This window comes from Drosophila innubila (assembly GCF_004354385.1).
Source record: "Drosophila innubila isolate TH190305 chromosome 3R unlocalized genomic scaffold, UK_Dinn_1.0 2_E_3R, whole genome shotgun sequence".
In the NCBI taxonomy this organism is placed as follows: domain Eukaryota; kingdom Metazoa; phylum Arthropoda; class Insecta; order Diptera; family Drosophilidae; genus Drosophila; species Drosophila innubila.
The window spans coordinates 23,481,873-23,496,410 of NW_022995380.1; the positions used below are offsets into that span (position 1 = coordinate 23,481,873).

General features: G+C 39.1%; 1 protein-coding gene across 7 annotated transcripts in view; it reads right to left on the reverse strand.

The window, feature by feature from the left end:
* LOC117792388 (tropomodulin) overlaps positions 1-14,538 on the reverse strand; it is a 51,242-nt gene that overhangs the window by 5,330 nt on the left and 31,374 nt on the right. For 6 of the 7 annotated variants that reach the window (XM_034632519.1, XM_034632520.1, XM_034632513.1 and 3 more), the window contains 4 exons: positions 1,785-1,937; positions 1,216-1,728; positions 904-1,155; positions 689-836 (listed from right to left, as the gene is read on the reverse strand). In XM_034632519.1, coding sequence (XP_034488410.1) covers positions 689-836; positions 904-1,155; positions 1,216-1,728; positions 1,785-1,937 — 1,066 coding nt within the window. Of the gene's footprint in view, positions 1-688; positions 837-903; positions 1,156-1,215; positions 1,729-1,784; positions 1,938-12,897; positions 13,375-14,538 lie in introns of those variants that run through there. The other variant, XM_034632516.1, reaches the window with a different exon arrangement.

Genomic DNA, 14,538 nt, shown 5'->3' on the forward strand with positions numbered 1-14,538 from the left:
CAGACGTCGGGTGGGATCACGAACGATACGAACGCTTTTACCTGGTTACCACAAAAGAGAAGAAACAGGAGAGGGGAAAAACGAACAACTACATTTTCGGTTACCAAACCCAAACGCGTTTTTTGAGGGAAACGAAGGATTAGATTTCCTTCTCATTGCCAGCACGCAAAAGACTCAAGGCAGCTGAGGATGTAGAGGCTTCCGCATGGACTCCATCGGCTGCTTCTGCTCCCGATAAAGATGCTCCTTGCAAATTGCGCACAATGCGCCCTGATGACAAAACATGATCAGAATCTGTTGAATCTGAATTAGTCCAAGTGCGGGCCTTGACAAACTGCTGGAAAGCAGCCAAGCTCTTGGCCTTTGTGGGTGAGATGGTGGCTTCAGATGATTGTGATGTGGATGCTGATGCAGATGGGGATGACGATGGCGATGTGGCGGCGCGGGAAGCTAACGTACCTTGTTGCAATTCACCTAAACGCGAATAAGGTATACACGAGAAAAAAAATACCTAAACATTTGTTTGTTTAACTACTTGAATTAAGGGTTTATCTTATAGGGGAAGGGGAATCGCGAGCCTAGCGAGTGGAGCAGCAAATAATATATATATATTGTAGTTGAACCAACGCTGATAACCTGCAAATGTTGCGGAGAGATGAACTGTTGCCAATGGCAACGGCCAACTTACTTCTGTCGATGTTGCGCTGCAGATGTGCGGCGACACGATGACGGGCATCGTTGAACTCCAGATGCAATCCAAGTCGCAGTAGCGACGAGTTCTTCTCCACCAAATTGGTAATCTCCATTTCGATCTTATTGCCGAGCACCGCAGATCGCTGAGGATAACAGAGTATTTAAGTGTTGATGGCATATTCAAAATGCAAATTCGAATTCGAAACGAACCTGATTGGACGCCCTGAACTCCTCGATGGTGTGACACTTGAGCAGGGCTTGCACCAGCCTGACAATTACGGGCGGACTGATAAAGTTCGTTTCAACATTTAATACTCTCAGGGTTTTGCTTTTCTCGATCGCTTCGGCGAGCAGGAGAGCTGTCTTGTCGGTCAGGCCAACGTTTGTCAGCGATAGAACTTCCAAATGTTCATTCTGAGGCAGTGCGGCAAATAGTTGTTCGAGTTTCTCATCCGATATGTTCTATAAAATGTCATAATTAATTATTTATCACAATTTTATCAGTTATTATTATTTGCTCACCTTAATGTTATTCAAATTTAAATCAATCAGTTTGGAGTCATCATCCTTGACGCGCTTAATGGACTCCTCCACATCTGTGCTGTTGGGCGGATCCATGGGGAACAGCTTCTGCTGTGTGGACTTTGTGATGCCATCCCAGCCCAAGCCAACGGGTTGGCCCTTGTTGAGTAGCGAGGCGTGGTATTGATCCTGATTCATCATCGAGTGGAAGCCGAGTATGGCAGCCAAGTCGATAATCTCCTCCTGCGTGGCATCATTGAGTGCATGCTCATACTCCTCGCCCATATCAATGGCAATCTGTTCCTCCGCCTCAATTTCACGTGCATCCCTTGGTGGTGGCACCCACTTCTTGCCACGTACTGTACCCTGCACAAACGGCTCGAACTCCGGCTGATCGGGCGTCTCAATGGCCTGCTTATTGATGTGCTCAATGAGCTGTTTACGGTTCAGCGGCCCGGTGGCATCCTTGGTGCACTCGTAGCTGCAACGCTGATCTGGCGGCAGGAAGTTATCCTAAAAAATCAGAGTTTAAGTAAGCTGCAAGACGGATTAAAGCATTATTTACTCACATCGGGATCAACTTCTTTGGCCAGAATGGTTATCTCCTCGGGCGATAGCTGCGCCAACAGACTCTCCACATCCACATCATCGTATTCGCTCAAATCCTTGCCATACAACTTGGCCGGCGTGGTGAGCGTGGTTGTCTTTGTGGTGGACGAAGTCTGTAAATGCCAAAAAGGAAATTTAATTAGTTATAGATCTTGGATTCAAGTTGCAGCTTGTGTGCCGCACATTCTTATGCAACTTGAGGCTTAATGGCGGCTGTGGTGCACGCCGCTTGACCTTTGGCACGGGTCGCAGTTTGATCTTTTGGAACTCGGCCACAGGCACAATGCTTTCCATGGCAATCAATAAAAGACCAAAATAATAACAAAAAGCCAAATCCAATTATGCACGTTCCTAAGCACAAGTATCGACTATGGAATGACGGACGACTCAACGACTCTGGTGCTCAACAGAGACTGGCACACACGAGACACAAGACACCAAATGGAGGTGCAGACCAAACGAAAGCAACAACAATACAGTCGCGACAGCTCGTGCAACATTTGCTTGACGCGCGCGGTTTGAGCCAAAGCTGCAATCGCAACTGCCACTCAGTTGAGTCAGTTGACTGTTGGCCAGTCAGTGAGTCAGTGATTCGCTCGACTCTCCGACTCTCCGACGCTCAAACTCTCCTCGAGTTGGCGTAATCGACAATCGGTGGCAATGTAAATTAGGCGCATACATTAAAAGCTCTGACTGCAGTTGCTAGTTGTTTTGCGGGGCAACCAAGTGTGGCACGACGCTGTCTGCACTTAAATGACTTCCACTCCACAGCGTTGAGCATGAAATCGAAGCCAGCTCAACGACAAGGGCAAAGGGCCATAAATAAACAACAAGTAAGAACTATATAATAGCGAGTGTTCCACTTCGAGATACCCGTACTCAATTTCAATTTATATATTCAAAAATATAGTTGATCCAGTTGTTTAAAAACTTTAAACAGCCATGACTAACTTCTAACTCAACCGATATTGATAAAATTGAGGGAAATGGTTGCAAATATTAATAAGAGTGTTCTGTTTTTAAAACTGTGGTGTGTTGGAGTTTTTTTTTTGCTGAGATTTTCTTGACCAGAAGGGTTTGTGTCAAATTTTTGAAAATACTGCAATGTCCATGGACTTCAATGAAGGCAGTACGCACAATTTGGTTGATCTAGCTCTTACAGCTCGATATATTGAATTGCGTGGGCGGAAAGGGAAGTGACAGAAATAAAAGTCGAACTTGTTTTGAATGCCAAGAGATCCATTTTTTTATACAGTTGATCCAGAATATATTTAATTCATAAGTAATACCATGTTATGTTACATGCATTGAAACGAGTACCATGTACCCATGTACTAAAAGAGTAACGGGTATCCAAAAGTAAAGCTTGTTAAGTTGAAGCCCCAACGATTGATTTGTTGTTGCTGTCGAAATCGCTTCTCAGCTGTGGGAAAAGATTGCGCAGGTTTTTCACTGTTTCAAATGAGAATGAGCTGCGATTTATAGCGCACAATTGGAAATTAAAATAAAAATCCAAGACACGGCTTAAATAAATAAAGTCAAACGCAGATAAATTTGTGAAGCTAACTTGGCTAAAAGCTGGCAAAGGGCAGGAAGTCGCAGACATGAAAACGTGAAAGAAAAGCAAGCTAAAAGAGCTATAATTTACATAAAATAATTGTAGAGACCCTCGACCGACGGATCGTAGGGGGAAGCCTCATAGTTCTATTAAAGCGTGACCCAAACAAACAAACCAACTGAAACGAACCGAACCGAACCCAAGTGAACCCCAAAAGCGGGAGCAACAATAGTGGTAGCAAAAGTGGTAAGAAGGCAAAAGCCAAATCAAAAGACGATCGAAAACTGGTTTTCGAGGGCAGCTTAAAGAGCAGCGAAAATGACGAGTGCGCCAGGAAGCGAGACTAACCACATAAACCACTTTTCGTACTTCTTGGCTGCAAGTTTATTGCGCCATTTAAGTGAAACCGGTTTCTCAAACATAAGGAATACCACCACAACAACAACAACAGCAGCAACAACAGCAACTCCAACTACTCTCCGTCTGTGTGAGAGTTGTGTTGGCTAGCAAACAATTTACTTCACGTAAATGGCCATGTTCAAATGTGTATCCAAGTTTGGCTATAAGTTTTGCAGATGCTGCCAAGATACCTGGTATCTGAGTACAGCTAAATGCTCTCGATTGACCCACTTTAAAGTGAGTGGAGTTGGAGTTGCTGTGAGTGGCAACAGGGCAGCAATTCGCATTATTATGTCAGCCTTTCTGCCTGTCTCTCGGTCTCTCTGTCCGCATCTAACGGCAGCAACAGAACAACTTTCTGAGCATCGAGTGTGTTGACATTTCAATTGAGGGCAGAGGCTTGATTAATTGAGCGAACAGTTGCCATGGAGGCCATTAAGCACTTCAATGACGCAGCAAAGACGTAACTTGTGAATGGCATTTCAATTCAAATCTTGCAGCTGTGTGGCGCCTCCAATGTGCTTTTAACTAACGCCCCGCCTTCAGATTCAGATACAGATACAGATACAGTCGTAAAGTCAGGTAGCAATCTCACAACACAGCTCTGACACTGACAACCTCACAGCAGAGCTGTAAAAATCACAAAGAAATATAATTGCAAAAATAATTGAGTTCATGGCACTCGAGAGATTCACGCACTTGCAAACAGATAAGAAAAAAAAAAACAGGCAGCGATAAATAAAATCGTAAGTGGGAAATGGAAAAAAACTAGTGTTAAGCAAATGTTGCTCTCATAACAAAAAGAATCTACTTACAAGCTAATTGAAAAACTTATACTAAATAGGGCAACATTGGTTGTTAAATGTTACAGCCATAAGCTACGTTTGTATCTTAGAGTCATCTTTATCTCAGATCATCTGTAAATCTTTAAATATATATAATCTGTAGACAAAACGAATTTTCTGCATTTAAAAGATACAGTTCTAACTTAAAGTTGGGGCTAAATAAGCAATATTCTGTTAAAAGATACATTTGTATATCAAAGTAAAAGCAGTTATTTCAGCAGAGTATCTGCAACAAGTTTTAACGGACACGCAGAGGCACCCACCATGCAAATGCACCGTAAACAACATAAACAAGGTGGCGCAACGAAATGTATATTGTATCTGACAGATACGTTAGACGCAGAGTTGTCAACGACGTGAGATATACACAAAATCGGCAAGCTATTTAGTGTGTGAAGTCAAGTGAAGTGGATTTGGCTCATTAATTGCAACGGGCCTTGAAACGGGAGCAACATTGAGACATTTGGCCCGATACTCGTCTCGTCTCGTTTCGGCTGGTCTCGTTTAACCAGGTGCCACAAAATGTGTGTGTGTGTGTTATCGAAAAATCCAAACATGTCTTATGCTATTTTCGGTGATTTGCACATTTGTTTGTTGTTGGATGACAGATGAATGTTTTGACCGGCGAGCAACCGCTGGAAAAGTGGGCCAAGGTGCTTAGCTGATTTAATTAAGCACTACAACAGTTTCGAGCCATAGTAAAGATCACGTTTTCCATGCGGAAAATCAGTGAAAATTGAATGTCTGCCCCCTACGCCATTCCAGGTGAAAAGCGGCTCAGGCAACAGCCGCTAATGACTAATGACTGGAAATGTGCAAACATAGCCCAATATGGCCAAGTAGGAAGTTCGCATTATCGTTGAGGATGCGCACACCAGATGTTGTTAGATGCTCTTACCAGGAAATTGTAGCACTTGTGAAGAGCATGACAGGAAATTCCAAAAATCTTAATTATCTTACAGCGGTTTCTGTCTACTGTTTTATGGCCAACTGACAAATCTGCAATTAGCATGAAGGAAATTGCTTGGAAAAAAAGATGTGTGTGTGTGTGTGGTTATGAGCAAATGGATTACAGTAAAGATTTTGGTGGGATGCAGACAATTTCCACAAGAAACTAAAGCAGGAAAAGACCTGTACAATTAATTTTGAATACTGTTTAAATCTTAAGAAATTTTGATGACATTTGCTTTTGAAAACAATCAATTGAAATTTAGTTGTTTTTAAAAATTCAGAGATTTAAATCTCAAGTCAAACAAATCGGCTGAGCGAAAAGTTTAATTCAAATCTTAAGAAAATAATTAATGATTGTTACATTTTAGGCAAAAAATAAATTTCTTACAATTGTATTTAATGTTTTCTTACATCAAATTAAACATTTCTCAACAAATTGTTTGACATTTGAAAGCAACCAAAGTTGGTTTTATAGATATTTAAAACATGCCTATATGTGTATGTAATTTAGAAATGCCACTTTCCATCTCAAATTGTAAGAACTGACAAATCTCAGTCGTTATAAAGGCATTTGGCCTATTCAACTGCTGCAAATATTGAAAAGCATTTTAGTGGCTTCATCTGCTTCTCTTTAGGGTCCCTTTTGCTCGACCGCAACTAGCATATTCAGTGAACAGCAATAAGCTCTTACAGCAGTAGCATATTTTATGCAATTTGCATGCCTCGACAGCAGCAGCAATAAACCCAAAAGGCACGCTCCAATGCAACTGACAGCAGTGGCATCCCATGACTACTACTACTGGAAGAAAGAAATAAGAGTAAAAAGAGAACTTGGCCCTGGGAATATGGTTTGTCTAGAAAGTTGAGACCACATTGGTCATTCTCGAGTGCTGGAAACTGAAAGCTGAGACACAGACACAGATACGAGTTGCAGTTGCCGCTTGAGTGCGTTCGTATCTGATGGTTTGTCGCCTGATTGGGCACGCACAAAAACGAATGCAATGACTGAAAAGTTGTATATATACATAAGTATTTATCTTGGCTAACAAAGGCCATTTGGCATTAGCATTGACATTGCAGCTAAGTTGCAAATTGACAACAATGAAACGCAGCTAATGGCATTAAAAACACTTGCCACAAGCCAAGAGTGTGAAACAGAGATACAGAGAGAGAGAGAGAGAGAGAGAGAGACTGGGGCAAACTTTCATCAGTTGCGGTTCGATTTGTCACAAACATTTGCACAGATGTTGGCAAAAAATAAATATATAAAAAGCAAAAGAAAGAGTGAAATTTAGTAAGCTATATCCAGTTGTACATCTGTGCTTATAATAGAGCCAAGTGCGTTGTCAATTGTTGTTGCTTTTGTTTTCTGTTGGATGATGTGAAGTTTTTCCTCGATATCAGTCAAAATGAGAAACGTGCAGCGAATTTCTTTATGTCGTTCCTGCTCAGATCATCAATAAAATGTCAAATAAGCAGCAAACAGCATCTAAGCCAAGTAATGCCTTTCCCCTCCTATCCCCCCCATTGAGGTTCTTGGCCTGTGGAGGGGCAAAGGAGGCGTGCCCGTCATGAAGTGTGCAAAATTTATGTAGTTTGCATTTGCCTTTGAATTTTAAGTACGCAACTTTTGTCACGTCGCCGCATTTTTGGCGTGCACAAAAACAAAGTAAGACAAATGTTGAAGAGCGTGCTAGACTGGGAGATACTCTGCAGTTAGTTGATAAATTCAAATAAATGAAAATGGTTTAAAAAGTGTTTAAAAATGCGATCTAGTATACTAAAACCAATCATAGCTTCTATTTTAATTAAATGACTTCCAAAATAAACAATGACAAGGCAACATCAGCTACCTTTTGCAAAGTTATCTGCACAGTTATAATACCCAGTTTTAACCACTGTCATTGTAGTATATAAAAATTCGTGAGACCAAATTGTCAAGGAATATTTTGTGGAACAATAGCAATAACCAGAGCTGCCAGAGCAACAGCAACAACAAAATTACAATAATAGTTGGGAACTGCGAGTGAAAGTTAATCAGTCTGCGTTGCAGACGAAACAAAAAAATGTTTTAAAAAGGAAAACAAATTTCTTTGTAGGCTTTTATGCAAAGCAAATGGAAATTAATGTTTTAAAGTGTGTATGTAAATTTGTTGTGCCGCTGGAGACCCGTTGGGCGGTGGTTGTTGACTCGCTGTGAGACAGACAGGCCAGACAAAGGCTGGCCATAATTATGCGGCTTGTTTATACTACATCAAATAGTTTAAGCATTGGGTAAAAGTCCGAGACGTGTCACTACGATCATGCACAGTTTTCGTGTGCGTGTTGCATGTGGCAGTTCAATGAACTCAAGCCAACATAGCGACATCCAACTCTGTTGCGTCGTTAAAACTGCCACGTCTGACATTTGCAATTGCAGCTAGCACAATTAGAGTGGTTTCTGTTGGTTTTTGTTGGTTCTGTTGCCAGTTGCCACTTGGTGGCAATTATGCAAATGCTTTGCGAGGCATGCCACACAGACAGACGCCGCAGTTGCCCTCAAATTGGGCAACACTTGGCCGCAAGCGTGTGGCAAGTAACAGAGGGAACGACAACCACAACGACAGCAACAGTTGCAGATGATTGCAATTGCCAACACGACGACGACGCTGTTGTAATCGAGTCTGATTTGTGCACAAATCGCAAAACGCGACGATTGCATGCAACGCGATTAAAAGCGCGCGCACAGCACAAATCGCGTGCACATGGGCGTGTTGCAGTTGCAACAAGCAACAAGCAACAGCTTAATAAGTCAGTGAGGCAATCGGTGGCATAAGAAAATAAATAGATAAAAAATTATAAATAAGTGAAGTATCTCAATTTGGTAGAACAATAACAAACTGGAAATAACAATTGCTGGGTAAGAAAACTTCGAATAGATGAATATTTTTATCCATGGAATATCTTAAAAAATTCGATTTAACTCAGCCTGAAAGATTATAGCTGCAACCAATGAATTAATATAAATTGTTTTCAACAGCTTTGAGTGCACTCATGTTGCATCCTCCTTGCGGCACTTACCTGCAATTAGAGGAGAAAAGAAAAAGAGTGAGAATTTAATTTAAGCAAATGTGTTGTAAATCTGTGTGTATGTATGTGCAACATATGGAGGCAACTGCATGAATGTAAGTATAACGACCACAACTTTTGACAGGTGACGCAGCTGAAAACTTTCCCAAGTTCCCGCCGGAGACGATTTGAGGGGAACGGGAGGCAGACCAGGTAATTACATGAAAGCCATACATTAAATTATGTAAAAAGATTAAATTTGTAAGATAAATTGGAACAGGGGCAAAACCAGACCCAACTTCACTCTACAACAGCATCAAATTCAGTGCAGACCGGAACATGGCTGGAAGCTGAAGCCCAGTCACTTCCCTGGGAATAAAAATGGCGCTTTATGTGGCAGATTTCATGGCTGCAGATAAAAATGGTTGCGGTAATAAATGAAAATTATGCAAAGTTTGAGCGAATGATGAAGTAAGTAAGGCCCATCCCAGCCAAATACGGTTAACGGAGCGTGTTATAAGACGCACCAAAGCTCAGTTCAGTTCAGTTCTCAAAGTCCCCCAGCCACCCATTCAGATGAGTAAGTGGAAATTTATGAAAATAAGCTTAATGCCAGCCAAATTCACAAGTAATAAATATGCCCAACCAGCTGCCTTCTATGGAACTTGCATTGCCAGAAAACTCCCCAAAATGTCGACCCAAAACAACTTCAGGCTTTCAACGGAAAAGCGTTAAGATGCTTCTACTTTTTGTTTTCTTGACAATGTTGTTAACAGCGAAATTTAAGTGGCTAACAACTTGTACAAAGTTTGGCTGACAGTTTGAGACGACAGGAAAAGAAAAAAGATGAAAGCTTTAATAGTGTCATGGCATTAAATGATTATTTACAACTCTTTGAATATTTCTATTTGCATTTGCATTTCTATTTCTGTTTGAATTTTTATGTGTATTTGTATTTAATTAGCATCAAGTTTTTAGTATGCGATGATGATGATAATAATAATTCTTAGCTCGTTGCTAACTATTTGTATAAATAAACATCAGGTTAGCTAATTAGAATGCCAGTATTAGATTTGTCTATTGAAGGAGAATTTAAATATTAACTGCGTATCAATAATACATTTTATTTTCTTTTGGTTAAGAAATTACTAATTTATTTCTTCACAAATAGATCCCTTAACCACACACAAGAATTCTGACTAAATAAATATCTTTATATCGATTTCATTGTTACATTCACGGAATAACACCGGAACCGTTAACCGAAACTAACCGTTTCATTTTTAGTACCGGATCTGAGACCGTAATAAATTCTCTGCCAAGATCCGAATACCGAAACGTTTGGTACGTTTAAAGAGCTGACCAACTTCAAACTGTTATAACTTGATCAAAACTTAACCGATTTTTAAGCGGAATGTCATTTTGATCATGATTTGGCCTCTAAATTCATTCTGTGTTCAAATTTTTATCATCTAGAAAATTTTATATTTTTCCGATTCTAAGCCATTTATAATCCAATTTTCCATACATACCCCTTGACATTTTTTGCGAAAACTTTGATCTCTCATAACTTTATAAAAACTTGACCGATTTTCAAGCGGAATAGCATTTTGATCATGATTTGGCCCCCAAATCCATTCTGCGTTTAAATTTTTATCATCCAGAAAGTTTGATATTTTTTCGATTCTAAGCCATTTACAATCCAATTTTCCATACATACCCCTTGACATTTTTTTCGAAAATTTGATCTCTCATAACTTTATAAAAACTTGACCGATTTTCAAGCGGAATAGCATTTTGATCATGATTTGGCCCCCAAATTCATTCTGCGTTTAAATTTTTATCATCTAGAAAATTCGATATTTTTTCGATTCTAAGCCATTTATCATCCAATTTTCCATACATACCCCTTGACATTTTTTTCGAAAACTTTGATCTCTCATAACTTTATAAAAACTTGACCGATTTTCAAGCGGAATAGCATTTTGATCATGATTTGGCCCCCAAATTCATTCTGCGTTTAAATTTTTATCATCTAGAAAATTTGATATTTTTTTTGATTCTAAGCCATCTATCATCCAATTTTCTATACATACCCCTTGACATTTTTTTCGAAAACTTTGATCTCTCATAACTTTATAAAAACTTGACCGATTTTCAAGCGGAATAACATTTTGATCATGATTTGGCCCCCAAATTCATTTTGCGTTTAAATTTGTATTATCTGGAAAATTTGATATGATTTCGATTTTAAGCCATCTATCATCCAATTTTCCATACATACCCCTTGACATTTTTTTCGAAAACTTTGATCTCTCATAACTTTATAAAAACTTGACCGATTTTCAAGCGGAATAGCATTTTGATCATGATTTGGCCCCCAAATTCATTCTGCGTTTAAATTTTTATCATCTAGAAAATTTGATATTTTTTCGATTCTAAGCCATTTATCATCCATTTTGATCATGATTTGGCCCCCAAATTCATTCTGCGTTTAAATTTTTATCATCTAGACATCTTAACATTTTAAAATGTTTTAAAATTGATTTGTTGTACCGTTACGTACCGGTATTGATAGGGGAACCGAAAGAAAAAAACGGAAATAGAACCTTTTACCGAAATAGTTATTTCGGGATGTAACGGAAACGAAACCGTAACTTATATTTGTCTCGGTTTAATTCCCTGGTTACATTTAATAAAAAAAATCTTTTTAGCAGTACGATGAAGCCCACATGTTCTCCATGGTCAGTTTTATCAAGATAAGATTAAGCATTCATTGGCCTACCGTTATCTAGTTAAACGCATTCACTCGTCAAACTTGAAGAAAACAACTTTTCTGTTTATTCTAATTCTAGTCTTTATCTCGTTTTTTATTCAATTGAGCTTTTTAGCCAATAAATAAAATGGATTACTGACCTAGTATTTCTGTATGTAAATTCATACTTGTGGCTGCAATAGTGACATTTTTATGGATCATATGTACACATATAATCCACAATGTTTAGTCATACTTTCAATCTAAATAAAAACATAGAGAAATGCTATTACTAAATATATAGACAAACTAGTTCCAATTCTTGTTGTTGTTTTTTTGTTTCTCGTTTTTGTTTTGCCTTTAACAATTTTAGTGTGCACAACGTCAATTAAATGCCGGAAATGGCCAATTTTTTTTTTTTGTTGCTCTTTGGTTTTCTGTCTCGCTGGTCTTTTGCGGCTGCCCCCATTTCGAGAGGGGGCTTTTCATGTTTTGCTTTGATGGCCGTCAAACGGTTCAAATAAAGGCGATTAATTACGTGTACTCAGCTCTTAAAGCTCACAAAAGACGGTTTAATGCGCTTTGACGCTTTGCGAGGGCGTTCAATTGCGAGTCCATACAAAGGGTTTAATTGTGGGGCAAGAAATTGCGGCTTAAGCATTGGATAAAAGGGTGATAGCACTTACAAAAATTAGCTCGGATCAAACCTAAGTAAAACATTTCAATTTAAATAATCAACATGTTGGCTAAGCTTATCAAACAAAGGCATTATCGCTTATCTAAAAACGATGTATGAGTATACTGTGAGGAAGTTAATCAATATTTATATTTCGATAAATTCATACTCATAAAACTGGGTAACGTCAACGTCATTAAAGTACGATGATTAATTTCATGAGCTGATAAGCACGAAGAAACAAGAGAAACAATGAACAGCTGTTAATTATATAAAATGCAAATTGATGATATTACAAAATATGCGAAATATACATAAACATAATAGGAGAGACAATGGCAAAAGAAAGCGGCTTTCTGATGATATAATAACAAGATTTACTTAATAGCCGGTATAAGGGAATCGATAATGAAGCATGGATGGGATAGGGTTGCAAAGAGGATGACGCGACTTCAAGCGAGCCCTATGGAATGGCAACAACGTAATCAGCATAATACCAACAACTACAATAGCAACACCAACACCAGAGAGTAAGAGGCAAATGCCCAGAGCGCATACTCCAGAACTTAAATATGAGAGAGAGCGTAAGCATACGAGAGAGTGCGCACTGACGTAATCGTTATCGTTGCTCGCTATACTCATACACCGCCTGCCTTTAGCCATTAATTGAGTGAAGGGGAAAAGGGAATGGCTGAAATTGTTGTTGTCAAATAATAAATGAAATGAAATCATACAAGGGAAACAGCAAACATCAATGAAAAAACATTTAAAGTGACAACAACAACAATTGAATGTCATACATATCTGTCCAGCAGCAACAACAAATACTACTACTACTAACCTCCATTGCGTTTTTTTTCTCTGCTTGCTGATGTGATGTGCTTGGAGTTTCAGTCTCCTACGATAATTATCAAGGTCTCGTTTTTATTCGCTTTTGCCGCACAGTTTCTTGTAAATTATTTTGTTTTTATTGCACTTTTTAATTTTTCTACACGCACGACTATCTACTGGGGCTGTTCTTTTTTTTCGATTTGTGTTTGGGCGTGACACACACAAAACGAATCGAAGTTCGCTGTGGCCTACAAAATTTGTTTGTTGTGGTGTTTTTTCTTTTTCGTCGCTCTCCGACTAACCCGAGTTCTGTACCAACAATGAACGCTGCTATACGGTTAACAATTTGCAACCAGCGCAATTGTTTAATGCTCACACGTTACTACAAAAGCGCGAAAACAACAGCGGTAGCGAAAACGACAGCGACGACGAAGTTTGTAGAGAATTGTCAGAAAACCAGGTGTGAGAAAACCAGGTTTAATTTTACTACTGAGCATAAATAGAGCTGCAAGCCTATCGAATGCGATATCGATATATCGATGACGACTTTATAGTGTCGATAGTTTTCGGCAACATAATTTTTAAGTTGTGCAGTATTTTGATATTTTCAAATTGTGCAATTCATATTCAATTTTATTGCATAAATAAAAAATAGTTTTAATTTGCTTAAAGTAGCGCGCTATAGTTGTAGTATCGATACATAGTATACCTTTTGATGTTGCCACCAGGGTAATTTCTGAAAAGTGGCAAGGCTCTGTAAGCGAGCGCAGTTTTAGGGTAACTGCAGCGCCACAGTTTGAAATGAACTGTTTATTTGAAAGCAGCTGTTTGCTTTAATAGTAAAACTACTTATTATAAAATGCAAGGTAATCAAAAATGTTTTCACTTTTATTATTATCCACTTTTATAGCCACTTAAAGTGTGGTCATTAAGTTAGATAATTTTGCAATAATAAGACACACACATATAAATATGTATGAGTAAAATTAGAGGTATAAATCAAAAAGTTGTTGCCGCAATTTTTCACTTGGAATTACTTTTTATCTATGTATGCCTTTTTAAGTGTTTTTGCATTGTGTTTTATTAATTGTGCCTAAGGCGAGAGCAACAAATGAAAATATTCGGCAATTCCATTGCATGCTTCAGGGGGTAGGGAATTCGATGGTGGTAGGAGGGGGCCAAGAGAAACATAGAAGATGTCATAAAAATGCCATTGTAAGTAGTTCAAGCCAAAGTCTTTGGCATTGTTGCCATTGTTACCGCCGCTAACTCTTGTTGTACCTACTTCTTTTGATGATTGTTGTCGTTGTTCTGGTTGTTTTTGTTATTATTATTATTGCAGGCAAATCGACAAAGACACGCAACAAGGGGGCAACGGGAATGGGAATGGCAACGGCAACGGCAACCGGCAAACTCATTTCACTTGTGTCGAAAAGATAAATGTGAAGCGCTTAAAAAAGCAATTACCGCATAAATTGCGCTCGACGCTCGCTTGGCACAACTACAAATAGGCGGATCCCGAGCAGGATGCGGCGCATAAAACTTGTTACAAAGGACACTCAAACACTCGACAGACAAACAAACAGCAGCGGGGAGGGGAGACGTATGTACATACGAGCACATCCTGGCTATAAGGCATTTTCACAAAACA